Consider the following 26,297-nt stretch of genomic DNA (forward strand, 5'->3'; position numbering starts at 1 on the left):
AGCTTGTCCTATGCTATCCTTCCAGGGGCCCCAGTCCCGTCTGCCAGGCCTGTGTGAGAGCAACCGGCCTCTGCTCTGCCCACCTGCACTTGGTGACTGTGGGGCCTGCAGTGCTGCCCTCCCTCCTGGGCTGCCCGTGTCCCAGGCCACAGCTTCTCGGATGTTCCTGTCTCCTGACTCCCACCCCTGCCCCCCAGGGCCCGAGACTTCAGTTCTCAGCCCTTTTAGGTGGCCCCCCCAACCATGACCGCTGACCACCTGAGACCAAACAGCCTTTCCCAGAGGGAGGAAGCAGTGCCTTCACCGTGAGACACAGCTCTCCTAACTTCACTGCCCTGGAACCCTCTTGGGGACCGGGACAGGCTCAACCCTGGGGATCCTGGCACCCCTGGGACAGAGGAGGAGGTGCCCAGCCTGCACCCCCACCTGGGAGCCAGCTGCAGGTTTCCCTGTAATGGCCAAGGGTGAGCCCTAGGGCTCAGGGAAAGCATGTGCGTCCTTTGAGGGGACAGGGAAAAACCCTGGGACCCAGGAGCCTGGCCACAGGGGAGGGCCCTATGACCAATAGCCACCCTGAACCAGCTCTATGGTGCCTCTTCTGAGAAAGCCTCTGTGATTACCGTCCCTCTCAGAATGATGAACCTCACCTCCATCCGAGGGTGCAGCTGGGAGAGGACCCTGGGGACTGCTCACCCAACATGAGGGTGACATTTATGGAGCAGGCACTGGGTGATAGACCCAACCCCACCTGCACCACCTCCCTTGGTCCTCAGGACCCTGGGCAGGTCTGGTATTGTCCCCTCCATCTTAAGGGAGGAAAGGGGATGCTAGGATAGTGCCCATGTCTGCTGACTCCAAGTTTAACCACTGGGCTGCACTGCTCAACCTCACCTCTGCCTGCCTGCAGCACTTTCCAGCTACTTCCTGCTCCTCCTGTCCCATCATTGGTACCTGGGGTGCTGGGCTTTGTCGCCTTGGCCCATTGTGGGCTGTCCTTAGGCACCTGTTTGCTTATTTCACACCATTATCTAGTCCTTCCCAGCAGCTCCTGGCACCCATGGGGACACCTTCCTGGAGTTGCCCCAGCCACCGCTCCACAGAGTGGCTCAGGCCTTCAAAGTCATGGTCCTTTCTGCCAGCTGTCTCCTCTTTCTCCCCCATCCTGTACTGAGACAGTCTGGACTCGACTTACCTCCCGGGCCTCATTGCTCCAGGGATGCCAATGCTGGGGGGCCGAGGGCGTCCATCCCAGCACTCCTGGGCTCAGCCCTGCTCCAGTGGACAGAGGCAGCTGGGTGGGTGTGAGGATGTCCTGGGAATCTCTGTGGCTGGTCAGCTGGTCCCCGAGCCGTCAGGATCTGTCCAGGGCAGGAGTGAAGCCCTGTCTGGAGGGATCAGGAGGTGATTACCGTGCAGGGCAGCAGGGCCGCGGCCTGCCAGCTCCCGCACTCCCCCGAGCCCACCGGCTGTCACGGCAGCCGGGGCTCCTCACCTCTTCCTGTGCCGGGCTCCACCTCAACCCTCCTTCCTGTCTGATTTCAAAAGCCAACAGCCTTACAGACAAATCAGTGAGCTGTAGCTGCCTCGGGCCAGCTCTCTGGCTTTGTCACCACCCTGTAAGTCAGAGGCAAGGGTGATGCCAGGGTCTTGTTTCAAGGACTGAGTGCCCCTGCAGACCTGATGCTGGGGAAAGTGGTCCAACCGAGGCCACAAAGGAAAACAGACTCACCATCAGCAGACCTTTGCTTTTTGGGGGGTGGTAGGGAAACCAGGCAAGCGTGGGGGCATTCAGTGACTTCCTCAAGGCCACACAGCAGGCAGCTGACCTTGCTGGGGCTGGAACTGCGTCCTGCCACTCTAGGCTGGCATGCTCTGATACGGTGTGTGGCCCTCCTCACCCCTTCTTCTAACCGCCCTTGCTTTCCTTCTCTCTAGCACCCAACAGGCACCTTTGCCCCAGCTGTACTCCACAGTGTCTTCCCAACTCAAGGGCCCCCAAGGCAGGTCAGCTGCACCTGAAACAGCAGAATGTGGCAGTTCACTCAGGCCCCTGGAGGTGGACCTCAGCACGTGCGCTGCATTGATGGGGAAGGACACAGCCCAGAGTGAACAACATGAGAAAAGTTACAATAGAGGAAAAATACAGGACAGACTCTGGTGACAGGGAGCAAACCACCTCATGTGAAGCCACTGAGAGAAGCAGATGACGAGGTGGGAGCAAAGTGATGGGGCCTCAGATTTTCTCAGCGAGCAGGTGGGAGCCAGCAATGGTTGTAGAGCAGGAGAGTAGTAGGTTCAAGTGCATGTAGCAGCTTGTGTGTGAGGGGAGTTGGGAGGGGGCGGGGCATGTGCTTGTATTAGCCTGTCCTCAAGAGCCGCATGGGTGATGGAGGGGAGAGTACCAAGGCGGCAGATCAGAAGTGCTTCATAGAATGCCATGCTCCCATTCCCCCCTCACTCCCTCTGTCCCTTCCATCAGCGCTCGCCAGGTGCTGGGGGGACACACGGTGGCTACCCTGGAGAAGCCTGCTGAGGCTTCAGGCAGGCAGAGTGCAGACTGGCGGCTGCAGCCCTGGCCAGAGGTGCAGCGAAGGCATTTGAGAGCAGGCCGCCCACAGGATGTTGGAAACCACAGGGACCAGGTGGGTATCTGTCACATGACAGAGGCCAGGAGGCCCCTCTGCTCCTCCCTCCACGGCTCAGGGTCGATGGATCCTGAGCACAAAAGGAAACAGCATCCTCTGTGGGGAATCTCAGGGCACCCCTGAGTCAGCACTGCCCCCCACCTTTCCTCCCCACCTAGAAGGGATGTCCCATGGCTGGGTAGGGCTGGGCCCCAGGCTCCCTCTGCTGGCTCCTCTAAGAAGTTCGGGGCCTTCTCCTGACTCTCCCGGGGGTTTTCATACGTTTGGGGTGAGGTCTCCCATGCTCGTTCTCACTCTGGGGCTTTCTGTCCACCCAGAGTTGTGGTCAGCTGGGCAGGCCCTTCCCAGCTCAGCGAAAACCTGAGGCTTCCTGCCTGCATGGGCCTCTCTGGGGTTGTGCAGACTGCAAGGCCCCCTTGCTGGGGCCCTGCTCAAGCTGGGCTGTGGCTGTCCTTTGATTGCCTTGAGTGACCATGTCCAGGCCGAGGCCAAGCCACAGGAAGCGGGACTGGCCCAGGAAGTCACATCACAGTGAAGCGTGGGTGTCTCTTCGTTTTCGCTGATGGGTGAATGTTCCGCTGCCCTGGAGCTCAGCGCATGTTCTTCCTATGCTGAGTCCCTGTGGCGACTGTCAGAGCTTCTGCACAGGAACGCCTGTGCCTGCTGCCCACCACGAGGCCATGGCCGCTGGCTCCTCCAGGCTCCCTGTGGGTGCTGGGAGAGGGCAGCTCATCATCAGCTCCTTTTCAACCAGTTAGCTGGACCTAATTCTCTAGTTCCTGAGTCAGGTTTAAACCCTCTGTAAAGGTCATGCTTTCCCGGGTGCCGCCTTCTCTGGCTGTGGTGGTTTCTTTTCTTAGTGGCTGGTTTAACCCTCTTTCCTTGCTTTTGCGCTGGCCGAGCCATGGCCAGGCCAACTGCTGACCCCTGCTGGCCTCCGGGGACACGCTGCACAGACCCGACGGGCCAAGGTCTTCAGTCCCCAGGCCCACCTTCCCTCCCTTTACCTGCTGGTGGCTTTTTATCAACTTTAACCCCTCCCCCAAAACCTCCTTTTCCACCTGGAGTTGGTAGCGTTCTCCGAGTCAGGACACTGTCCGAGGAGTGAGGCTCCCAGGCCTCCCCCAAGGGAGTGCACCCGAAGCTGCATGGTCTCCCCTGCGAGCCAGTGAGCAGGGTAAGGACCCTGGGTCGGCTCCCTCCTTCCTAACTCCACTTCATTTCCCTGACACAGCCCATACTCGGGAGGGGGCATCAAGCCCTTCATACAAGAAATGCATGGTAGCTTCTAGAACAGGCCAGGCTCCATCTTCAGTCTGATCAAAGTGGTGTGATCTGAGCCGAGCTTCCCTCTAGCCGTCTGCCCTTGGGCAGCAGACACGGGGAAGGCTGGGTCCCCTCCGCCTGGTCACAAATCAGGAAACACAGTATGTGTTCAAGAGGCCCCATTTCGCCTCCCTGAATGCTGCACGCCGCTGAGGCCCAGTTCACAAACCCCCTCTTCCAGGAAGCTGTCCCTTTGGGCCATCTGAGCACTGACCCTCGCAGCTGGCACAGAGGAGAGGCCAGTCTGTCTTCCCCACTAGATGACCGGAAGTGCCGGCCTGTTCCCTTTTCTCCACAGGGCCCAGCACACAGGCCAGAGCAGGCTTCATAAACTCATCCTGTTAAAATGCAGATTCTGACTCAGTGGGTATGGGCGGCCCAAGCCTGCATGTAACAAACCCCGGGCAATGCTGCTGGGCCTCGGCCTCTCCTGGATCATCGAGGGTGGGAGCTCAGCGCCTGCTGAGGGCTCTTAACTGTAGGCGTGTGGGGTTTGGGGTGGGGGCGCAAATGTGTAGATGAATGAGTACCTAAGAACCAGAGGAATGAGCAGCAGCAGGCCTGGGCTCCGCCTTGAGATGGAGAACAGGCACAGGCCTTCGGCAGACACGGGTGTGGGGTCAGCAGGGGCACTGTGGGTCCCCTCCCCACGGCCCGTTTCCCTCATTATTTTCTAGAGTACAGTATCCAGAAGGTTTCTATAAAGGCTTTTTGTTTTTATTGCACGATATAAAACGAACTGCACCGTATTTAAAACAGACAAGACGTTCACAAGGACACAGAGACCCAAACTTTTCTTCTTTTCCAGCCCTCACCTGCACTCCACAGGCGGCTACAACACATACTGGTGGAACCAGTTAACAAAGAACATGCTTATTTGGGGGGCTTCAGAGCTGTACTGGGCCTTCTGTACTGTCCAATTCAAAGACTGCTGGTGACAATGACAGGTGTCTGGGCAGGACAGCTGGGCCAGCAGAGCACCTGGGGCCTGGCAGTTCAGGGCCTGTGGACAGCTGGTCTGCTGGTGGAGGCGGGGATTACAGCCCAAGTGCTGAGAAGGAAGACATGGGCAGGGGCAGCCTGGACCCAGACATCCACCTCAGGACACGGACACCTGTGACTGGTGGGCAAAGAGAGTGGAAAATGCAGCTGAATCAGGCCTTGCCCTGGCCAGCTGGCAGTGGCCCACCCCCTTCTGAAACACATGGGGCCCAAGGGGGTTAAAGGGAGACAAACTGTGGGCACCAATGTAGGGAGGGGCCAGGGCCCCTAAATCCAGCAGATGACACACTCCAAAGGCCACTCTAGGATATGAGGTCAAGAGGAAGCCGATCTGGGTTGGTGCTGCCGTTATTCACAGGGGGAGCGGTGTGGTCAGAAAGCTCAGAAACACTGTGGGGGCCTGGCTGGCTGACGGGGGCTGCAGACCCTCACAGGCTGCTGATGGCCTGGGGTTGGGGGCGGGGGACAGGCCCGCGGGTTCTGACCCCCCTCTTCTTGCTCATGGGCTGCCGTCTCTTCCTCACAGGCTTTGCCTTGCGGGCGGCAGCTGTGGTGAAGGTGATGCACTGGGTGTCCAGGAAGTCCAGCAGCTTCCCCGTGGCCACATGGATGCCTTGATGCTTCAGCTCGGCCTGTAGCTCTGCCAGCTCCAAGGGCTGGTACAGCAGGACCTTGCGGTAGAGGGCTGGCTTGGAGCAGATATAATGCCTCACGGCCTCCTCTGTGGCCGCTACCTGGATGGCCGCCTGTGAAGCACTGACACCCTCCTCGTCCTCCTCATCTTCTCCTGCAGACTCCAAGGCCGCTCCAAAGTCACAGGAAGAACTGAAAAGAACCAGACAATAACACCTAGCAACACCCCTTCTTTCCGGCCTCCACCCCGAGACCAGGAGCCTCTTTGAGGGAAGGAGTGTGTTTCTTTGTCCCCTGCGGAGCCCGGCACATGGACGACCCCCAGGGCAGTAGGAAGCCCCAGGCTGCTGTGTCCCTGGCACTCTAGCTGCAGGCCTGAGCGGGATCGCACCCTCAGCCAGAATCTAATGCCGAGGGCAGCTGTGCTAGGCTGGCCCTGCTTGTGAGAGAGGATGTGGCCCTGTCCTTCCATCTGGTTACCTTTGTGAGCTGCAGGAGCTGTCACTGCTGTCTACAGAGGTGGCCATGGATTCCTGGGAGGCCGGTAGCTGGGTGTCACCATCAGGGCCTGGAGGGCCCTCCTTGGCTGGTGACGTGCTCAGGGCAGGGACCCTTCCACCAGGCTGTGTCTTTTGATGTTGGGGGCCCTTGGTCTTAGCAGGTCCCTTGGACCTTTGGGGAACGGAGCCAGAAGTGGCCTCCAGCTGGGTGCGGCCAGCTGCCCTTGAAGGCTTAGAGGTCTTGGTGGTGTAAGTCTGGCTGCAAGGAGCCTCCAAGGGCACCTGTGAGGACTGGCTCTCTTCCTCAGAGTCTGACTCCAGTATCTGGTGAGTGTACTGGAATATCTCCTTCAGTTTCAGGACCATTTGGCGTTTGGGCAGAGGGCGGACCCCAAACCTGAATGGGAAAACAGATGAACATCAGCAAAGAGCAAACAGGTATTAACTAATTAAACTAGTGGCTTTATGTAACTGAATCTTAAATGCCTGACTTAAGAGCATTCAGAGGTCGGTATCTATCCTGCATACCCACTGAGCTGACTCAGGAATATTCCAGAAAGGCCATTCCCCCTGAGTTCTGAGTGGTGGTGGTAGCAGTGACCTCCCCAGTGTCCAAGGCAAACAGCAGAATTCATTGGAATGTGAGTTTTGATGTTCTTTTAAAAAATCAGCTCTCCCTCCTCAAACTGTTAAGGCAAGGGTACCATTCCCATCCACATGGCACATGGAGACCTGCCACCTGATGGGTGACCTGGAGGAGTGTCATTTCTTGGCCCTAAGTCACCTGGGGAACAGTATGTGGAGAGCTGGGAGTCACGCACGCCCCCCCACCAGCCAGAGGCTCCTGCCACCAGAGCCCAGGGTGCCGTTCTGCTCCCCACTTCACTAAGCCTGGACATAGGTGCAGGAGGGAGGGTCTGCTCAGAGCAAGCTTTCCAGAACACCACCAACCTGTCCAGTTCTTTCTTCAGCACCGGGGTCTCCATGATGGAATACCTTGGCATTGGGGTTATGGGCACTTCGGGGGGCAAGTTCTTCTTCCAGTTAGCACCTTCTGGGTAGAACAAAAGAAACATACGTTTCAGCACGAGGGCCCTGGATTTGCCTCTTCTGACCCTGATAGTGTCACTTAGAGAAGTGCTGCCCTCGCTCCAGGACAGCAGGGATGTCCACCCTTCACAGTTTGACTCTGGAGTCACATCTTCCCATTGGAAAGCATCACACAGCACGCGGTGAGGGCCACGGGCTTATGTGGTGCTGATGCTGTGAAGAGCTCGAAAGCAGGTAGGCAGTTGCCAGGGGCTGGGGTGAAGGGGCAGTGGGGCGACTGCTAATGGGATGGGATTTATTTTGGGGTGATGAAAACATCCTGGAATTAGACAGTTGTAGAATACTGTACTAAAAAGCCATTGAATAGTACATTTGAAAGGGTGAATTTTATGATATGTGAATAACATCTCAATAATGCTGTTATTAAAAAAAATCAGTATTTTAAAGACAACTTAGGGACAACTTAAGTACATCTGGACTTTGGTTCTTATCCTGTTTATGAGCATGGAGTCCTTTGAGATGCCAATGAAAACAACAGGATCTGTCTTGTGAAAAATGCACAAGATTCTTTATATCATTTCAGAGAGTTTGTGACCCTCATGAATCTCCCCTCAGATTCTGACTAAGGTCCCCTGGTCTCAGGTCTCCTGCAGCGGTTCTCACACACCACCTCGGAACCTGTTAGAAATGCAAAATCTTGGTTACACAGCAGACCTCCTGAAGCAGCAGCTCTGAGGTAGAGACCGGCCACGTGTGTTTTAAGAAGCTCTGCAGGCAATTCTGACGCCCACTCAAGGCTGAAAGCACTGGTTAGTGATGCCCAGCTGGTCTAAGATTTTAGGGGGACATGAAATAGCAGGACACAGGCAGATGCTCTGCCCATAGGCTCTGCTTCCCTGTCACCAGTCACGGCTCAGTGTCGCCTGGTCCCTTCCCAGACTCTCCCTGGATCAGTCCAGCTGGAGGGGATAGCGGTGGGGCAGCAGCACCTCAAGGGGCCGACACCAACACCGGGGGCCTTGATTTTCCCCTGTGACTGAAATGAGCTGGGAAGTGGGGTCCCTCCACCAGTGGGGCCGATAAGGCTCACAGCAGACCTCCCACACTCACCCCATCTGGTCTTTTAATTGAGATGAAATTCACGTAACAAAATTTTAAAGTGAACAGTAGCACTTAGCACATTCAGTGTTGTGCAACCACCACATCTTTCTAGTTCTAAAACATTTCATCCCCCAAAGAAAGTTCCATGCTCATCACTCCCTGTTCTCCTCCCCCCAAGCCCCTGGTGATCACTCATCTACTTTCTGTCTCTATGGCTTTGTCCATCTGAATGTTTCATATAAAAGGAATCATATAATACGTGGTGGCCTTTTGTGTCTGGCTTCTTTCACTGAGCAGCATGTTTTCAAGGTTCATTCTGCTGTATCTGTGTCAGTGCTTTATTCCTTCATATGGCTGAATAATATTCCACTGTATGTATGTATGGACCACATTTCTTTATCCACTTATCAGCTGATGGACATTTGGGTTGTTTCCACCTTTTGGCTGTTGTGAATATTGCTGCTGTGAACATTCGTATACAGGAGTCCTGACCTCAAAACCTTTGAATGTATACGTGGGAGTGGAATTGCCTGGTGGTAATGGCAATTCTGTGTTTGACTACTTGAGGAACCACACGTTTGCTCTTAAGGTGCACCTGAGGTGCCTATCACAGCCTCTCGGGAGGTGCTGGTCCACTATTCTGGAGCGGAGCCACAGACAGGGATCTTGAACAAGTACCCAGGCGAGCCACAGGATCCAGGCAGGTTTAGGAAGCCCTGACTTACTGGCTAAGGAGTATATGTTTGACAGCAGGCCGATCCTCCCCAACCGTGGAGTGGGGTCAGGCAGGCAAGGGGAGGGCTGGCCACGGGTCAGCAGGCCCTTTAGCATCACTGCCCCGCGCTGTCGTTACGACCCTCCACGCCCCTTAGTGTAAAACAGTGTAAAAGACAACACCCTCCCATTACTCACTTGGCATCTGTAACTCTTGCAGTTTCTGGGCTCCATCCGCGCTTGGTGTCTGGGGCAGAGGAGGAGCCTCTGGGGGCTTCTGTTCTTCTCCATCCCAATCCTCCCACAGAGCTGAGTTCAGAAAGCTCAGCCTGCTGCTCCCAGGGGAGCCGGCCCCAGGGGATTTCTCTTGAGGCTTCCTCTGGCCAGTGCAGCTTCCTCGGATGGGGGTGGTGCCCAGCAGTGCTGGGGAGCGGCAGTCACCGCTGTCCGGGGCTTCCTGCACCCTACTGCCAGGGCTACTGGTGCTCAGGGGGCCGGTCCACTCAAGGTTCAGGTGGTCGATTGGAATTGGTGAGAGGGGCTCCACGTGCCAACACCAATTGTCAGCTGGAATCGGGGGGTCACTATCCAGCAGGGGGATGTTGCTCGCCTTCTGGGAGGCCACCTCCTGCTCCTCCTCACTGTCCTCAACCTCCACCACTTCACTCGCAGTGGCCTGAACCCCTGGGCTCGGCGCAGGCGGCGGGTGCCTCTGGAACTGCCCAGTGAGGTCAGCGAGGCCTCCTGAGCCGGGACGGGGAGCCAGAGGAGAAAAGTACTGGTGGCATCTGGGGTGGGGACTGGACGGGCTTCTGCAGACCTGCCTTCTGCTGTCAGGGCTTCCGGGAGCGATGGGGCCCAGGAGTGAGGATGATGTCTGAGGCACGATGACCGAAAACTTACTCATGGCTTCCGGTTCACCCCTGTTCTCTAACAGGGCCCTGGGCTTGGGCTGAGCCAGTGGGTCTGCTGAAGGCCTGGACCTGAGGCCTGTGATTTGGGTCTGCGATGAACAGTCGCGGCTTCTGCTAGCCAGTGGGGTGGCAGGCACCAGCCACGAGGTATCTGTCGTGCTGTCCTCGTCGCCACTGATCTTGGGGTCGCAGAACAGTTGGGGGGTCCCTCTGCCCCCGACAGAGCCCCGGTTCCCCAGCGGTCCCTCCACCTCCTGCTGTAGCGTGGGCCCTCTTCCTGGTGGGCTTTGGGAAGGTTCCTGCTCTGCATCAAGGTCGATGATGGAAAACAGCTCAGAGGACTTGGTGCTAACTTCAAGAACTTTCCTTTCTTCCGAGGGACCATTCAAACCTGACTTTGTTTTGATTTGTTCCAGCTCCAGCTCTTCATCTGAATCCAATAAAAGGATAACCTCATCTTCTCTGTTCACGCTGGATGGAGAGTTCTGAGACCTGGCACTCAAGCAGCCAGGTTCTGACTGGGTTAGATCCATGGGTGGTGACTTTTCTGGGGAGATCAGGACCCCTTTACCTCTGTGTTCCAACACGGAACTACACTCCTTGTCTTTCTGGCCTGGATCCTTATGTGACATGGGAAGGCTTCTGGCCCTCTTTGGCTTCAGTGATGAGTTCTGGGAGGCCACCCTGGAAGCTGTGCCCTGCAACTGGGGTGTTGGCAGGGACAGGTCACTGGTGTGACGAGAACGAAGATGTGGCCCGCAGGGACTCCTGCCTTGATGGGGCTGTGATGGGAAGAAGGGTGAGTGTGAGGGAGGTGCCTGCTGGCGAGCAGGGGGATGGGAACTCTCTATCTCCCTTTCCCATACGGTGCAGTTTCCTTCCTTGCGATCACTTGTCATCTGGGAGGGTTCAGGGTATCCGGCTTGAGGCGATGAAAAGGACTGTTCATCATCATCAACATCAACTGAGCACAAAAAGGTGCTTTCCTGCTTCTCTGCCTGACCCCGGGCAGGGCTGGAAGAGTAGGGAAGAGCCAGTGCTTCCTCTGGGGACTCTGCGTTCTCCTCCCTGTCCAAACCCCGGTCCCCGGGGGACAGGAGCGTGGACTGTCTCATGTTTTTCCATTTGTCTAGGGCCTCATCTCTTCCTTGCCCAGATGATTCCATCTGCTCTGCATTTTCTGACTGTTGTTTATTGTGAACGCTTGTGAGGATTCCCCCAGAAACTGGACCGTCCTCCCTGAGCTGGTCAGCTTCTTCCTCCATCGCTGGAGCTTTCTCCCACTGGAGCAGCTTTCGCTGAGTAGCTGCAAATTCATAAATTTCTTCCATCTCTGCCTCATTCACCTTTTCTCTGTCTTCTTCTCGGCCCTCGGATTTCAGCAGAGCCTCTGCTTCCTCCTCCTCACCCCGCCACACCAACCGCAGGAGTTCTTGGGAAGTCTCAACTCTGCTTTCACAATCCTCGTCTTCCTGCTCCTTCTGCTGTCCACCCTCTGCATCCATCAGGACGGGCACCTGTTCGCACAGGTGAACAAGCTCAGTCACGCCAAACCTGCAATGGGAAAGCCATGCGTCACCCCACCCTGCGCAGAGGCGGCAGCTGGGTGTCCAGGTGCGGGAGGCTTGGGGCAGGAGCCCTCACGGGGAGGACGGCCATGATTCACCCTGGCCTTTCCCCTGCTCCCCTATGGAGACGGTTCCCGTGCTCATGCCCAGCTATGCCCCAGGCTGCTCAGTTCTAGAAACAGAGCCTTCAAGGAGGGCCACTAACCCTGCTGTGCAGGCCCAAGTGCAGGCTGAGGGGAGATGGCAGGGATGGGTGGTGCTGTGACCGGGAGAGCACCCAAAGCGCTGTGACTGATGCAAACCGGGACACCCAAACCTGTCACGGGTCAGCCAGGCCTAGGGCCACACCAGCCTGCCACCTGCTTGATGGCTCTGTGGTCTAATTGGTACCTTTGAAACTCCAGAGGCTGAGCCCATCCTTCCCAATAATACACCTGAGAAATGAACAAGGTTTCATCCCAGAGGCCCTCGAGGCTTATCAGGAAGTAAAACACCTATTTTTGCTGAGCTACCTGCCACCTCTCCTGAGATACTGGTGTGGACAAACCAGGTAGGTGCAAATTCATGGGAGTTAGATCAAGCATCCTATTCACTTCCATTTTCTGGGACTTGGGAAAGGACAGCTGTTGTTCAACTTTGGTGGCAGAACCACCAAGGAGTGGCAGTGTTTGGGGGCTGAGGTTGGGACCACCCTCTCACCACGCCCAGGGATCGAAAGCCACGGGGCCCTCCTCAGCCGGCACTTGGCTCTCCTGCAAGTGTTCATTCTGGCCAGACTTCCAGTCAATACACCCTGTTCAAGGTCACCACCGGGTATAAACGGGGGATTAAAAGGTACAGGAAGGACTCAGCCCTGACCTTCCCACGGGCCACCAACCAGATAATCCTTGTCAGTTAATGTCAAAAGCTGTGAAGTAAATGGGAAGACCAATCTGGACCTGTGGGCCAGAGAGCTCAGGTCAGGGGCCAGGTGGGGAGTAAGGGCAGTGTCCGCAGCATAGAGGTAACGCAGGAACACCCGGGCGGCCTCAGCGCTGACGTCACTCAGCAGAACGCGCTGGGTCCTCATGTCACCATCTTCTATTGCAAAGAAGCCTTCACTGTTTACCTGAGGGAGAAACGCATGCAGAAGAGTTACCGATCGGACAGTCGTGACTTGGGGCGAAACAGACCTCAGGGAGGTTCTGGGAGCCTCTGAGCTTGTCCCAGGACAGGTATTAGCCAGTGTCGCTCCATTTAGTTGGCCAGGAATTCTGCAGGTTAGGCCACAAAACTTGTCTGTTTCCAAAATCAAGTCAGTGATAGATGCTCAAGAACCCAGTCAGTCCCCTCTTGACAGGCATATCAAAGGCACTAGAACTTTCTGACGAGACTGACAACAGTTTCTGGGATTCCTGCAATGCGATGTTCAAGTCAAATGCACAATGGCACAGAAATGTCGCAGTAGCTCGAGCTTAACAAGGTTGATTATAACACTTTACAATTATGCAAATAGAGGAAAAGGAAACAATTCTGGGGAGAAAAGGATTTTTATTCAACAGAACAAGAAATCTGATATTTCCCAAAGCTCATCTCCTCATAGAGCTTCCTGACCTCAAACCTGTCTTCTCCATGGAAGCATAACCTTGATGGCAACAGAGGAAGAACATTCCAGGGCAGTGGGAGGAGAGCCGGGGTTGGGGGAGGAAAGGGGGCAGGAAGACAGAGGGAGAGGCAGGGCACAGAGGGAAGAAGAGGGGAGGAGGGGGGGGGGGAGGGAAGGGGGTGGGGAGGCAGCTTGACCGCACACTTACGTGCTGCATGAGAAGTGGGCATCGGGCATAGAGCACAAACTTGTGGGCATAAAGCACCTCCCCACCGTCCATCTGAAACTGGACGTCGCTGAGGTGTGGGTTGTTGACCATGGCACCGAAGTCGGCCACCAGCAAACCGAGGGCGAGCTGAAATGAGAGGGGGAGAACGGCCACTGCCGCCTGTCACCCACCTAACTGTGCAGGCCCAACTGACAGGGTGCAGGTGGCCAGTCAGGGCCTCGTGCTGCTCCCCACAAGGTCCAATGTTGGGCTCCACCTTTAAGTTACTTTTAGGCCCTCAGGGACACAGAACAGCAAAACCCAGTCCTTTCTAAAAATCTCCATCACACCCAATTCCCTGGCCTAAATGGGAGCCCCAGCCCATGGAGAGGTGTGCTTGACGGCAGCATCAGCACCTGCTAAGGGCTCCATGGGCCAGGCGGTGTGCGGCCCCACAGGAAGCTACCAGCCTAGCCTGCCGTGACAGATGGGACCTGAGCCCAAGCAGTTACAGGGCAGGCCGAGGAGCTCCGTGTCCCTCTCTGACACGTGCCACGTCTCTAGGGAGACCTTGGTGAGAAGTGCTTGGCTGATACCAATGCACTCACGGGATGACACCCACCCTAAGGAAAACCCAGCTTCTAACCCAATTCGTCACCAACACAGAACACAAACTATTAGCTGGAGGCCTCCAGGACTCACACATGAGGGCACAGCAAGTCCTGAACGAGTGAATGGAACTTTGAGAGATGGATGCACAGAGCCGTCGGCTGAAGTGAGGCACCCTCACTGAGCAGGGGTGCTCCCCAGGCCCCAGGACAGAGCAGGCTCCCAGGGCCAGGCTACTGAGGTGCCCCAGGGTTCAGCAACAAAAGGGACAACTGCCTCATGGCAAAGACCCGCTCAGTTCAAAGCCCGTCAAGGGGATCAGTGGACTCGAGCAGGGGCCTGGAGGCTGGCAGTGAGCTGGCAGCACTGAACACACAACAAGCCCTTCGGCCAAGACCATGGATGGAGCCGGGACAGGGCCAGACATTCTTACCGAAGCCTGGCTGCTCCTCTCCAGGCACTTCTCCTTGTCTGGCAGGACAAACCCAGTCAGTGGAAGGCTGCTGGGCGACAAGTCCATTCCTGAGAGGAGGATTCGCAGGTTAAAAGAACAGCACCTCCTGGCAACATCAACCACCAGGGAAAGAGCATCACCTGGGCTGACCCGAGGACGTCTTCATGGAAAACGAACTGCCACAGACCACCTGCACCACCACCCCCTCCCAACAGAGAGGGACTCGGGAGAGAAAGAGCTGAAATCAGCCCTCATGACCACTCGTTCTGGCAAAAGGCTCTGTCCTTGGTCAAAGTTGAAGGAAGACTGTGACAAACTCACCTAAATCACATTTACCTTTGAGGAAAAATGAAAGCACCTAGTGAGACTACATTCTCCCTGTCACATGGGGATGAGCCTGAACATCGGATCTGAGCAGCTCTCACTGCCCTGGTCCCAGGGAGAACAGGCCCCAGTGGCCAGTGTCTCACCTGTGGCCCCTCCTGAGCCGGCCGGGCCCCCACTGCAGGGCCACGGGCTGGCGCTCAGCCCCTCTCCTGCCAAGTCCAGGAGGTCCTGCAGGGCCTGATGCTCCCTCTGGCTGGCGGAGGGCGCTGGGCTCAGGGGGTTATGGCCCACAGGGCGGGTGCCATGGACGGCAAGGGGTGTTTGCACGCCAGGCTCTGGCTTCTCAGGCAGCTCCAGTGGCAGCGTAGGCTCCTGTGTGAGGCCCTGAAAGAAGTGGGAGAGCCAGAGTGAGCGTGCAGCCACCACAGCAGGCTCCCCAAGGGTGTGAGCCCCAGCCCAGAGCGACCCTGGGAAGCTTGTCACCATTGCCACCTGTCAGCAGGCTCATCTGTCACGGCAGAGGCCATGCCTGTGGCCTCCACATCTGCAGAAGGGTTCCCAGGGCCCCCGCCCTCCTAGTATCGTCTGAATTGCTTCAAGCGGGTGAGTACCAATTCCAGACACCTGCATAGGCCAGTCTGGTTCCTGCCCCCCATCACAAGCAGGTCATACGCGGTCCGGGAGAAGGCCCTGGGACTCTGCATTTTAAACTCTCCAGGAACATAACACACTTGGGAGCCAGTGGTCTCCCTGTTCCTACCAGGGGAACCATCTGGTTGCTGCAAAGAAAACACGCTAGACCACACACGATGCTCCTTGGCTTCCCCCCCCTCCCATCTTCCTCCAACTTTCTGCTGCCACCCTCTCCTGAGCCCACCCGTGCCAGCTTGGAAGGGAGCACACCTCGGCGGGCCACTGGGGCACCAGGGGAGGGACCAGGCTGGCCGTGTAGAAGGATTCCAGAGCCCAGGCCCCGGTCAGGGCGCTGCCCTCCCACAGAAAGTTCTGCTTTCCTCCAGGTGGTCGAAGACCCCGCCTGCTCTTTTCCAGCTCTTCCTTAAAAATTCTACTTGCAGGAAGCGGTGGCGTGCCAGACAGTTCCAGCTCCTCTGCCAAGAGCTGGGCCACGCGATCCTCCATCTGTCTCCCTGTGGTCTCCACGTCCTGGACTAACAACTGCGGGGGCGTAACGGGAGCTTTCTTCTTGCGACTTTTCTTCTCTAGAGCTAAACAGAAGCAACACGGAGTCATCCTCCCCCCGAGGCCTCCAGCTGCTCCTTTAGCGGCTGCCGTGCGGCGAGGCTCCCCCAGCACCACCCTTGACCACACGTACCTGCTCCCGGTCTCGTCCTCTCAGAAAAAGCGTTTCCCAGCCTGAGTGCCGCCGGCACAGCCTTCTGCTCCATCTCGGACCGGGACAGAGCCATGGCCACCAGCAGGTCCTCGGACGGCGCCTCAGGCTTGGCGACCTTCCGCCTCTTCTGCGGCTCCTTCTTGGCAGTGGCTCCCTTCCGCTTCAGACCTCCAGCGTGATCCCTGAGGCTTAAAAGGCAGCCACATCGAAAGGTTAGTGAGGCTAGAGATGCGAGCACTTCCTGTTCTGAGGTGGTCCCCACTGGACCCGAGAAGGCTCACCCTTTCTCCTTGGTAGGGGGCGCGAGAGAAAAGGGATAAATGTGCAAACAGAAGCATCAACGGCTTCTGTACTCAGTCACTGCGCTCACTCTGTGCCTCATGTGAGCTCGCCTGATCCTGGGCCATGAGTTCAGCACAGTCCAGACACGGGAGGGTCTGGGTCCTTCCAGGTGATGCTGCCCAGCAGGGTTCTTGGCAGACACACAAAGCTGACAGCAGCACCCGCATACCCCAGCCATGGCCAAACCCTTCTGGTGGAGTCAGCTCCCGGGATTCCACCCACTTCTGCCCATCCATACCTCAGATGCCCTGAGGCGGACCCGGCCACATTGGCCGTGAAAAGATTCCTTCCCTCCTGCAGGGGCCCTAGGGTGGCACCTCTGCCCAAGGCCTGAAAGGCCTCCCAGGTTAGGCCACCAATGTGGTCAGCTGACTCAGAGGTCAACGTGCAACATGTCATTTGGGTTGGAGGATATTTATTTAAAGGACTTTCTGGCTGGAGAGAACCTACACTGCCTGGTGAATTCCAACAGTCTGGGTGAGAGGTGGGAGGTAAAGGTGAGACAGATGGAGATTGCAGACCCAGGACCACCTTCCCTGCACCTCAGGGCAGTGTGCGGGAAGCACCTCTGGTTTGGGTAAAAGCTTGTGCTCTCCACCGGGCCAGGGATGGCTCCGGAATCGCAGGTATCACCTCAGAGATCTCAGCGAGCCCTAATTCAGTTCCAAACTCCTGGGAACCCTGCACGATAACCACAGCCTCCAAGAGGGGAAGAAGCCACCCTAACCTCCAGGCCCTGCTGGCAGCTGCTGCAGACTGTACCTCGGCCCAGCGGGCAGGGCCTGGGCTGAGGTGAAAGCACGCGAGGGGTGCAGGAGCAAGTGGGGTGCTCTCACCAGCATGTGTGCCCTGGCTGGGGAGCTCTGACTACCCCAGAGTCAAAACGCTCTGGGCTGGGCCGTATGGCAGGCAAGGCTCTTCATTTGCTGTGGTTTTCTACTCTAACAACCTTCCAGAAGGACCCACACACTTCTTGGAGGTATTTAAAAAGCAGATATATTTTATCTGAGTAGGTAGCTTCAGTCTAGTCCTGCTAAAAGGCAAGCAATAGCTTAGATGACATCTATTCTAAGGACTTAAGGCTTCTGAATCTGTGATGCTAGTGTTGATGTGCTAAAATATGGACAGGCTTGCAGCTAAGAATCGACCACCCAGTCTCAGCACTGGCCCCCTTCAGAGGCCCATCACCTGCGTGCAAGGCAATGGCTGGAACAAACAGAGCCACTGCCCTCAGCCTTCCCTTTGCCCTCAAGAGCTGCCGAGAGAAAGAAGTCCCGAACCTATAGAAGTCCAGGGCCCGTGCTACTCTGTTCCCTGTAACACTGGGACCTACCCAGGCATCCACAGCGGCAGAGGCGATGTGGAGGGAAGCAACCCTCTGCCACTTGTTTGCCTGTGGTTTGCATGCCAAGCACTTGTTTCTGGGTATCAGCAAGGCCTCCTATTCAAACACTTAAGCATTTAATTCATGCAAAAAAATCGGCCTATGGTTCTGTCTTATCAACTTGTTGAGCTATGCTGAGTAATCTTACATTAATAGTATGAAAATCGGACTACACTGAGCTGGAAGCCATGCTGTACCCCACACGAAATGGATGAGGTGAAGAGAATTATTGAATTCTTAGCTGCTCAGGATGGTGGGGATGGGAAAATCTCAGGAAGGCCCTCGTGGAAACCAGTCCAATCCAACTGGTCCATTTCAAAGCCTCCGACGATAGAGATCTGTCCCCTCCTCAGTCCCTGTGGAGACTATGCCCAATTTCCTCCCAAAATATTTAATCTCCAGAATCAGAGAGGGCTCTGTTGTCCTCCAACACTACAAAAGGCCTTTTCTCTTTTTTTTTTAAACAAATCAGAGTACTTTGATTTTTCTTCCTTTTCATCTGACTCACCTTGATGCCAGTGTGCCAGAGGCCCCCTCGGGCTGAGCTGTCTGCAGCCGCACGGCCTGGAGCAGGAGCTGCGGGCCAACCTCCATCTTCACTGCACACTGTTTCAAGTGACTGATTCTGCTCTTTGGGGTGAGAAATGGCTTGCCGCAAATTGGGCATTCAGGGATCTGAGGCACAGAAGGTCTCAGTGCCTTTTCAGCCTCGTCCAAGCACCTGGAGGAAGACAGCAAAGGTAGAAGAACCACCCTCCCTGGTAATATGATCGTAGATAGGGATTCATGTCAGCGTGGACGTGCTGTGGGACAAAGCCTGTTCCCCCTGAGCTGATCCCTCCACACAGCCTACAGTCAGCCTCCAGACATTGAATTCAGGTTTCTGTTAGCAAAGGTGTCTGAAGAAAGCAAGGATACACTAAACATAGAGTCATGGGAGTAACCATATGGCACAGTGATTCTACTCCTAAGTATATGCCCCAAAGAGCTGAAAGCAGATACTCAAGGGACTTCCCTGGTGGTCCCAATGCAGGGGGCCTGGGTTCCATCCCTGGCTGGGGAACTAAGATCCCACATGCCGCAACTAGGCCCACGTGCTGCAACTAGAGAAGCCCAAGTGCCACAACGAAGAGCCCACACAGCCAAAATAAATAAATACATTAAAAAAAACAAAAAAACAACAGATACTTAAGCAAATACATGGAAAGCATGTTCACAGCACCTCTATTCATAAAACCCAAAAGGTGGAGACAGATGTCCACCAATGGATGAATGAATAAACGAGATGTGGTCCATCCATACAGTGGAATATTATCTAACCTTAAAAAGGAGAAAAGCACTGACACAGCTACAACATGGATGACCCTTGCCAACACTCTGCTGAGTGAAGGAAGCCAGACACAAAAGGCCATATATTGTGTGAGTCCACTAATGTCCTGAACGGGCAAATCCACAGAGACATAAGGCAGATCAGTGGTTGCCAGGGGCTGAAGAAAAGAGGGAAATGGGGGTGCCTGCTTAATGGGTCTGGGGTTTCTTTTGGGGGTGACGAGATATTATAAAATTGACTGTGGGGACTTCCCTGGTGGCACAGTGGTTAAGAATCCGCCTGCCAATGCAGGGGACACGGGTTCGAGCCCTGGTCTGGGAAGATCCCACATGCCGCGGAGCAACTAAGCCCGTGTGCCGCAACTACTGAGCCTGCACTCTAGAGCCCGCAAGCCACAACTACTGAGCCCATGTGCCACAACCACTGAAGCCCGCATGTCCAGAGCTCATGCTCTGCAACAAGAGAAGCCACCGCAATGAGAAGCCCGTGCACCACAACGAAGAGTAGCCCCTGCTCACTGCAACTGGAGAAAGCCCGTGCACAGCAACAATGACCCAACGCAGCCAAAAATAAATAAATAAATAAATCTACAGGAAAAAAAAATTGTGGTGATGGCTGCACAACTCTGTCAATATATTAAGTAAACACAATTTTATTGTTCACTTTAAATGGGTGAATTGTATGGTATACGAATTATATCTCAATAAAGCTGTTTAAAAAGAAAAGCAAGGACAGATTGACACTGATACTGAGGTACTATCTCAAGATTCCCACCATGGCCACAGGAGCCCCGGAGCTGGTCACACCCATGGGAGAGGTGACCGCAGACAGGTGACGGCCGAGCTGCTCCTACCGGTTCACGTGCTGCTCCCTCCGTGTCACGGTCATAGCCGAGAGGTTCTTTTGACAGATCTGGCAAAAGAACAACCCCTTCTCCTCCAGGCTGTCGTTGTGTGCGGATGCCCGTTCTAGCCCAAACTCATGCTGGAGGGCCAAGGCCACTGCAGCGTCGCTTTCTGTGGCAGGGAGCCTGGGCCCAGACCCTGTGGAGGCACAAGGACCCATGAGGACCAGCTTATCCTCAGATGTCGAGGAGCATGGACACTGGGCGTATCGTGAGGAATCCAGACCTGGGCACCACTTGGCTCATGCGTGGCCCCATCCAGGGAGACTGGACACCTAGTGGGTCCCTGAGAAGGGTACTCCTTAAACTTTAACAGGTACAGGGACCCCCAGAAAGCTGGTTAAAATGCAGGTCCGGAGGCTGGCACTCTGGGGGCCCAGGTGGAGCCTGAGATTCTGCATTTCTGACAACTCCAAGGCGAGGCTGATGCTGCTGGTCCAGGACCATTCTCTGAGCATCAAGGTACTAAAGAACTTGCCTTTCTTTTCCCATCTCTGCTAAAGTCAGCAACCCTGGGCATTCCAGGTTTATAAGGCTTCTATTCCAAAAAATCTAAGTTTTCTCTTCAAAGCTCAACCTTTCCTACTACTCTGACTTTTTCTTGCCCATCCCAGAAGAACCAGGTCAGAGTGAAATGCCATTCTCGGTTTTTGTCTGCATCAGACCAGAGGATGGACTGACTCTAATCTTGAGATGGCTCTCAAGGTGGTCATGCCCACTGCTGTGGCCCTCTGTCACATCTGACATTGCTGGAGCAGACCCTCGGCACTCATGAGGGATATGCCCTGAGAACAAAGCCAGAAAAGCATCATACTTCATTTTGGTCCTATGTTTTTTTTAAACAAAGAAATGGTTTATCTCTCCTGAGTATTCCTGGGTATGATGTGATGATTTATGGAAACAACTGAGTTGCATGTACGGCAGGTGCTGGGCTTACGCACTGGCTGAGTGACTCCTCTGCACCCCTTGGTGCCACGTGGACCAAGGACCAACGCCACAGCAGATGTCACATCGCTATGTCACCTGCATGGACCTTTGGGGTAGCCTGAGAATCCTCAGTAATCCTGAGGTGAAATCTGCAGGTACAGTACCAGGAGACTATGTATTCACTAGCCGTAAGTCTGTTAATACAGTTTCTTTCTATTTCTTTTCCTTTTGTATATTTTCACCAGGGATGAAAATTCCTATTGTTTAGGGGATAAAGTGTAGTACCACCTGACATTACAAGCCTCAAGAGGTGGTGTAACATGCAGTACATGGCACTTCCCTGCAGGAAAAGGTTAAATGACAGCAGGAGGAAACAAGCAAATCCAGAAAGGGGGGAATTTTCAAAGACAATTGTCCTGGACTTTTCAAGAAGTTAGTATTGTGAAAAAACAAGGACAAGACAAGGGGACTGGTCTACAGTCTAGACCAGAGAGACTACTGAGCCACAGCCACATGTGTGTGACAAATCCTCATTCAGAAAGAGAAGGAGTCCAGCTACAGAAGCTATCCTTGGGACAACCAGGGAAATCTGAATGTGAACTGATACCAGGCAGTGTTATGGAATCACTTGTGTTTATGGTATTGTGATTATATAGGAGAATCTAGGAGTGAAGCGTCATGATGTCTATAACTTGCTTTCATATGGTACAGAAGAAACGTATATTTATAGAGACATAAAAAAATGTATGGCAAAATGTTGACAATTGTTAAATATAGGTTGAGGGCATAGGGACTTCATTGTAATATATTTTTCTGACTTTTATGAATGGGAAAATTTTGTAATAAAAAGTCAAAATTAAAAAAAGAGGAAGTGGTACCTTGTCAAAGAAGCTAAGTGAGAAATGACCCAAGGGACCCTCTGTTCTCTGGCGAGACAGAGTGGCAAAGGTAGAGCGCCACCCCCAGCAGAGACGCAATGAACACGGGCTCCTTCCTGACTCCCTTCCCCGAAAGTCAACCCTGTTGGGAAGACAGAGGACTCCCATCATACCGTTCCCTGCCATCATCTCTTGAGGGCCCTTTGGGACGTTTTCTTCAAGTGCAGCCTCTAGGGAGCACCCTTCTGAACCATGTTTCAAACGCTCAGGGTCTGCTCTCTTGAACTGCTGCATTCGCTGTAGCACCAGCTCTGCCGCCCGGGGTTTGGAGGGACTGGGCACCATCGCAGTCAGACAGGAAGGAGGGGGCTGGGAGCGGCTGTCAGGAGCGGCCTCTGGCAAGGAGGAAAACATTCATATGCATCAGTTCTAGCCGGAGGAACCAAAGACTCTTCCAAAGTTTCAAACACCTCAAGTTTCAAAGGGGTGCTTTACTGACTAGTTTAGGTTTAAGTCTTTTTTTTTTTTTTTCCCCCGGTATGCGGGCCTCTCACTGTTGTGGCCTCTCCCGTTGCGGAGCACAGGCTCCAGACGTGCAGGCTCAGTGGCCATGGCTCACAGGCCCAGCCGCTAGACCGAGGCACGAACCCGTGTCCCCTGCATCAGCAGGAGGACTCTCAACCACTGCACCACCAGGGAAGCCCTAGGTTTAACTCTTAAGTGTGAATAGTACTGATTGTTTTTTGGTAACCTCACTGTTTGTGGTAATATAAATACCCCTGTCATAAATATCTATGACAGGAGGGGGCATGGGGAGTGACTGCTATTGAACATGGGGTTTATTTCTGAGGTGGTGAACATGTTCTAAAATTAAGTAGGGGGGATGGTTGCACAACTCTGTGAATATACTAAAATCACTGAGCCATACACTTTAAAAGGGTAAATTTTATAGAATGTGAATTGTATCCCTATAAATCTGTTATTAAAGAAATATTAATGACAAACACTTATATCTTTCTAGGTCAGAAGTTTTCCTTTAACTTGGTGTCTGTAGATGACCTCCGGGGGGGATCCACGAAGCCCCTGAAGTTATATGTCAATTTTGCAGGTGTGTTCGGGGGTGCAGTGTTCTGGGGGAAATCAAGCATAGCTTTAACTAGACTCTCAAAGGGAGCATGAAGGACCAGTAATGTTTCAGCAACATTAACGAAGCCTTACAACAGTTTCTTTACCACCACTGCACTGGGAGGTCATGCTGACCACATATTATTTAAGATCAGGAAGTGAAGGTGAGAAAAATTTAGAAACAGAACTCAGGAGCCCAAAGATCTTGTGCTGTATTATATATGCAAGGCTGGTTTTCAGTTCTGCATGAAGAATGTATGCTAAGCATATGGTTTAGTACACCAAGGGCAGCAGGATAAGACAGCTGCTTTAAACCAACAAACCAAAAAAAAAGAAGAAGAAAAAGCAAAGAATAAAAGGTGCTTGGAGGAGAAAGGAAGGACAAGAATATTCTCCTGGGACTCAAACCCACACGGCACCCTCGTTCTACCTTTCAGCAGCCTAACCAAACTGGCTGGCCCACTGCAACTTAACCACTTTGGAATGAACTTAAGAAAGTGAGAGAAAAAAAAAAAAAAAAGGAAGTGAGAGAAGCAGCATTATTTTCATGTTCATGTAACTCATGTCAACTGCGTGATGTAAACATTAATAGGAAACTGAAAGAGAAGAGGGTCCCAAATATATCATGTAGAAAATTCACACGGGTTATATTTTTTATGACTATTGTTTAAAACAGGAGTTGGCAAACTACAGTCCTCGGGCTGGCTGCCTGTTTTTGTTAAGTGAAGTTTTGCTGGAACACAGCCCATTCTATTACATACTGTCATAGGGAGTTGAGTAGTTTGCGACAGAGACTGTACAGCCTGCAAAGCCAAAAAAATTTACTAGCTGGCCCTTTTCAGAAAGTTTTCCGACCCCTGGTTTAAAATAGTACAAATCACCTCTGGTTTCCTCTCTGGAAAAGTTTTGGCAGCTGTTTCAGCTGGTTACCTGTCTGGGTGCTCCATGCACTGTCCTGGAGCACAGCAGAAGCATGCACGCCTCCCTCCCCATTTTCAGGGGGAGCCGGTTCACTCTCTGGCCACTTGGGTGCCCCTTGCTTTTGAGTCCGCAGGACCTGGCTGCCAGAGCGAGTTTTCCTCTCAGCGGGGCCTTGAAGGGTTTTGCTCTTGGAAGCAGGTGGTTTGGCCCTTTTCAGTTTGCTTCTTATCTGGATGCTCTCTGAGGCCTTTTGTGTCTTCCTTTCCCCCGACACTTCCTTGGGGCCATTCTTTTTCACCCTTTGGAAAAAGCTGGCACAGAGTTCCTTAAAGTCATCGTCTGACTCATCCATCATCTGACGGGTTTGAAGGCTTTCAGGCTGGTCTTCGGAGGAGTGAGGGTCAATCTGGGGGCATGTGGATAGATGAGAAAGTGAACCCGAGTGTGAGCCTAGCCAGGCCTCGTTCGTACTCGCAGCTTCATTATGGCTCCTCTCTACTTCTCACTGAGGTACCTGGAGAGTCTGCACAATTGAGCAGGAAGTACTGCTCCCCACTGCCATAATGATTTAAAATGTCTTTCTTCAAATTGAACCTATGTTAAACAGCACGTTTAAAGCTTACCTTTATTAAAGTTCACAGCTGAGAGCTTCTGTTGTCCAGTAGATGCCTCTGAGAGAGAGTACATGTGACCTTGGTGCTCAGGTGATTCTCCAAGATCTCCACGGTGATAAAGCACATTTGATTCATTTAATTTTTCACTCGTGGAAAACCAAAAGCATCTAAGTGTAACTAGACAGATATTGTCATTTTATGCCATTTCTTCCAGGACGGTACAAGAGCATGTGGGGTATGAGAAAAGTCTCCAGAGGAACAATACCCCTGTCAAATAATCAGCTATAGCCTGGTTAGCACAAACTAACTGTCCTACAGGCTACCACAACACAACAGGGGAGAGGGATCTAAAAACCTGTCAAAGCATGTTCTTCCACAGGCAGAAAAATGTGTGCATCTTGGAAGAGTATAGTTTTATTGAAGCCTAGGGAATAAATCCCATGAAGAGCAGTCACCACAGAAACAAGATGGACCCGGAATCCAGAAAAACTATCTCTTAGGCCTGTGCTGGTCCAAGGCCTCCAGCTCTCAGAGGCTCTATCAGCAAGCAATGTAATGAGAGAGAAAAAGAGAGAATATGCACTTGAACGCTCACGAAGAAACAAAAGATAGGAACATAGCAGGCTCTCTTTCACTGATACAACCAATTTTTCTAAATCAGAAATAGGTCACTTTTCATCCATTCTCGCACCCCAGCAACTCTTCTAACCCAGGTGACTAGAATGCTCCTCATATGCAAAGGTTGGGCCTTATGGGCATGATTATTTATATTGGTGCAGTTTAGTGGAGTTCAGAAATCAAAACTGAATAACCCAGTGGTAGAAAGTTCATTTCAAATACCATAATGAAATTTCCACTGTCCAAGTAATCCAATTAATCACCTGGTTTTCCAAAGCTGGGCAGACACACATACCTAAAATCTACTTTTCATGGCTGGCTCATTCTCATCTTACATCTCCTTAGAGAAGCTTGCTCTCTGTCTTTATCTAAGCGAACCCTCTCCACTCCCATTATTTTCTGTCATTACACACTGTTTTCACAATGGTACTTATCACAAGTTATAATCACATGTAATAGATTTATTGAATGCTTACTGTATGCAGGCAGTGGTCCCAAGTGCTTTACAAGTCTAACTCGTTTGATACTTACAACTTTACTGGGTACAATCTATTGATGCCCTTTCTTTACAGCAAGGAACCAGGCACAAGAATGAGGAACTGACTCAAGTTGACACAGCTTTTCAAGTGGCAGGACTGGGATCAAATCCAGGCAGTGTGGTTCCAGGGCATCAGCTCTTATATTTTTATTCATTTACTTGTTATCTGTTCCCTACTAAGCTCAAAACTTCAGGAGGGCACACACTCATCTCTATTTTGTATTCTCTTTGGCTGACAAGGTGCATGACTTGTAATAAGTGCTCGATAGTTATCTGTTGAATTAATTAACTGCAAATAGTTTGGTACAATAGGGAGCGAAGAGGAAAGTGGTGAGAGAAGACTGCAGGGAGAATCCGTGTCCGAGCGCCTGGGACGTTAGGCCAAGCAAACTGTTGGATGTCGGAGCTAGAACAAACTCCACTCTCCACACTGCCCTGAGTCGCCACATCTCTGCCAATACTACTTTAAAACGGTGCATCTCCTATAGGTGCTCAATCAGTATCTGCTGAAGGAAGTAATGGATCCTACGAGACGGCAAGTTTCCAGAGGGCTGGGGACTGTGTACCTACCGCGGCCGGGCTCACCGCAGACGCTGAAAAAAAGAATGGGCAGGTGCGGGGCTGACACCCCGCCTCGCCCAACACACGGGTTGTCACCTGGGGAAGGGCTGCCAAGGACTCTGGCAGCTATAAAGACAGACGGCGAATTCCGATCGCTAGTCAGAC

At 53.4% G+C, this 26,297-nt stretch overlaps 1 protein-coding gene and 1 long non-coding RNA gene across 6 annotated transcripts; one reads left to right on the plus strand and one right to left on the minus strand.

Annotated features, from left to right (window-relative positions):
• Window positions 1–1,996: 1,996 nt before the first annotated feature.
• On the plus strand, window positions 1,997–8,496 carry LOC132504948 (uncharacterized). 3 transcript variants are annotated; one of them, XR_009535187.1, is made up of 5 exons: window positions 1,997–2,211; window positions 2,480–2,642; window positions 5,500–6,544; window positions 7,192–7,390; window positions 7,799–8,496. It is a non-coding gene; the product is annotated as an uncharacterized LOC132504948 (long non-coding RNA). The 3 variants fall into 3 exon arrangements; XR_009535186.1 differs by having other exon boundaries at window positions 5,500–7,390; window positions 7,772–8,496; XR_009535185.1 differs by having other exon boundaries at window positions 5,500–7,390.
• SLX4 (SLX4 structure-specific endonuclease subunit) lies at window positions 4,667–26,284 on the minus strand. 3 transcript variants are annotated; one of them, XM_060122727.1, is made up of 16 exons: window positions 26,142–26,284; window positions 24,425–24,520; window positions 23,811–24,207; window positions 21,929–22,150; window positions 19,900–20,089; window positions 18,225–18,437; window positions 15,970–16,178; window positions 15,540–15,862; window positions 14,780–15,020; window positions 14,289–14,377; window positions 13,247–13,393; window positions 12,392–12,561; window positions 9,170–11,439; window positions 7,058–7,160; window positions 6,087–6,503; window positions 4,667–5,798 (listed from the first exon to the last, which is right to left on the minus strand). In XM_060122727.1, exons 3-16 carry the CDS (start codon window positions 24,154–24,156, stop codon window positions 5,402–5,404), a joined length of 5,337 nt encoding a protein of 1,778 aa, XP_059978710.1. In that variant the 5' UTR covers window positions 24,157–24,207; window positions 24,425–24,520; window positions 26,142–26,284; the 3' UTR covers window positions 4,667–5,401. The 3 variants fall into 3 exon arrangements, with proteins under 3 accessions (XP_059978710.1, XP_059978711.1, XP_059978712.1); XM_060122728.1 differs by having other exon boundaries at window positions 7,058–7,157; window positions 24,425–26,280; XM_060122729.1 differs by lacking the exons at window positions 21,929–22,150; window positions 23,811–24,207; window positions 24,425–24,520; window positions 26,142–26,284 and having other exon boundaries at window positions 19,821–20,728.
• Window positions 26,285–26,297: the final 13 nt, after the last annotated feature.

The sequence above is a fragment of the Lagenorhynchus albirostris genome, chromosome 15, assembly GCF_949774975.1.
Source record: "Lagenorhynchus albirostris chromosome 15, mLagAlb1.1, whole genome shotgun sequence".
In the NCBI taxonomy this organism is placed as follows: domain Eukaryota; kingdom Metazoa; phylum Chordata; class Mammalia; order Artiodactyla; family Delphinidae; genus Lagenorhynchus; species Lagenorhynchus albirostris.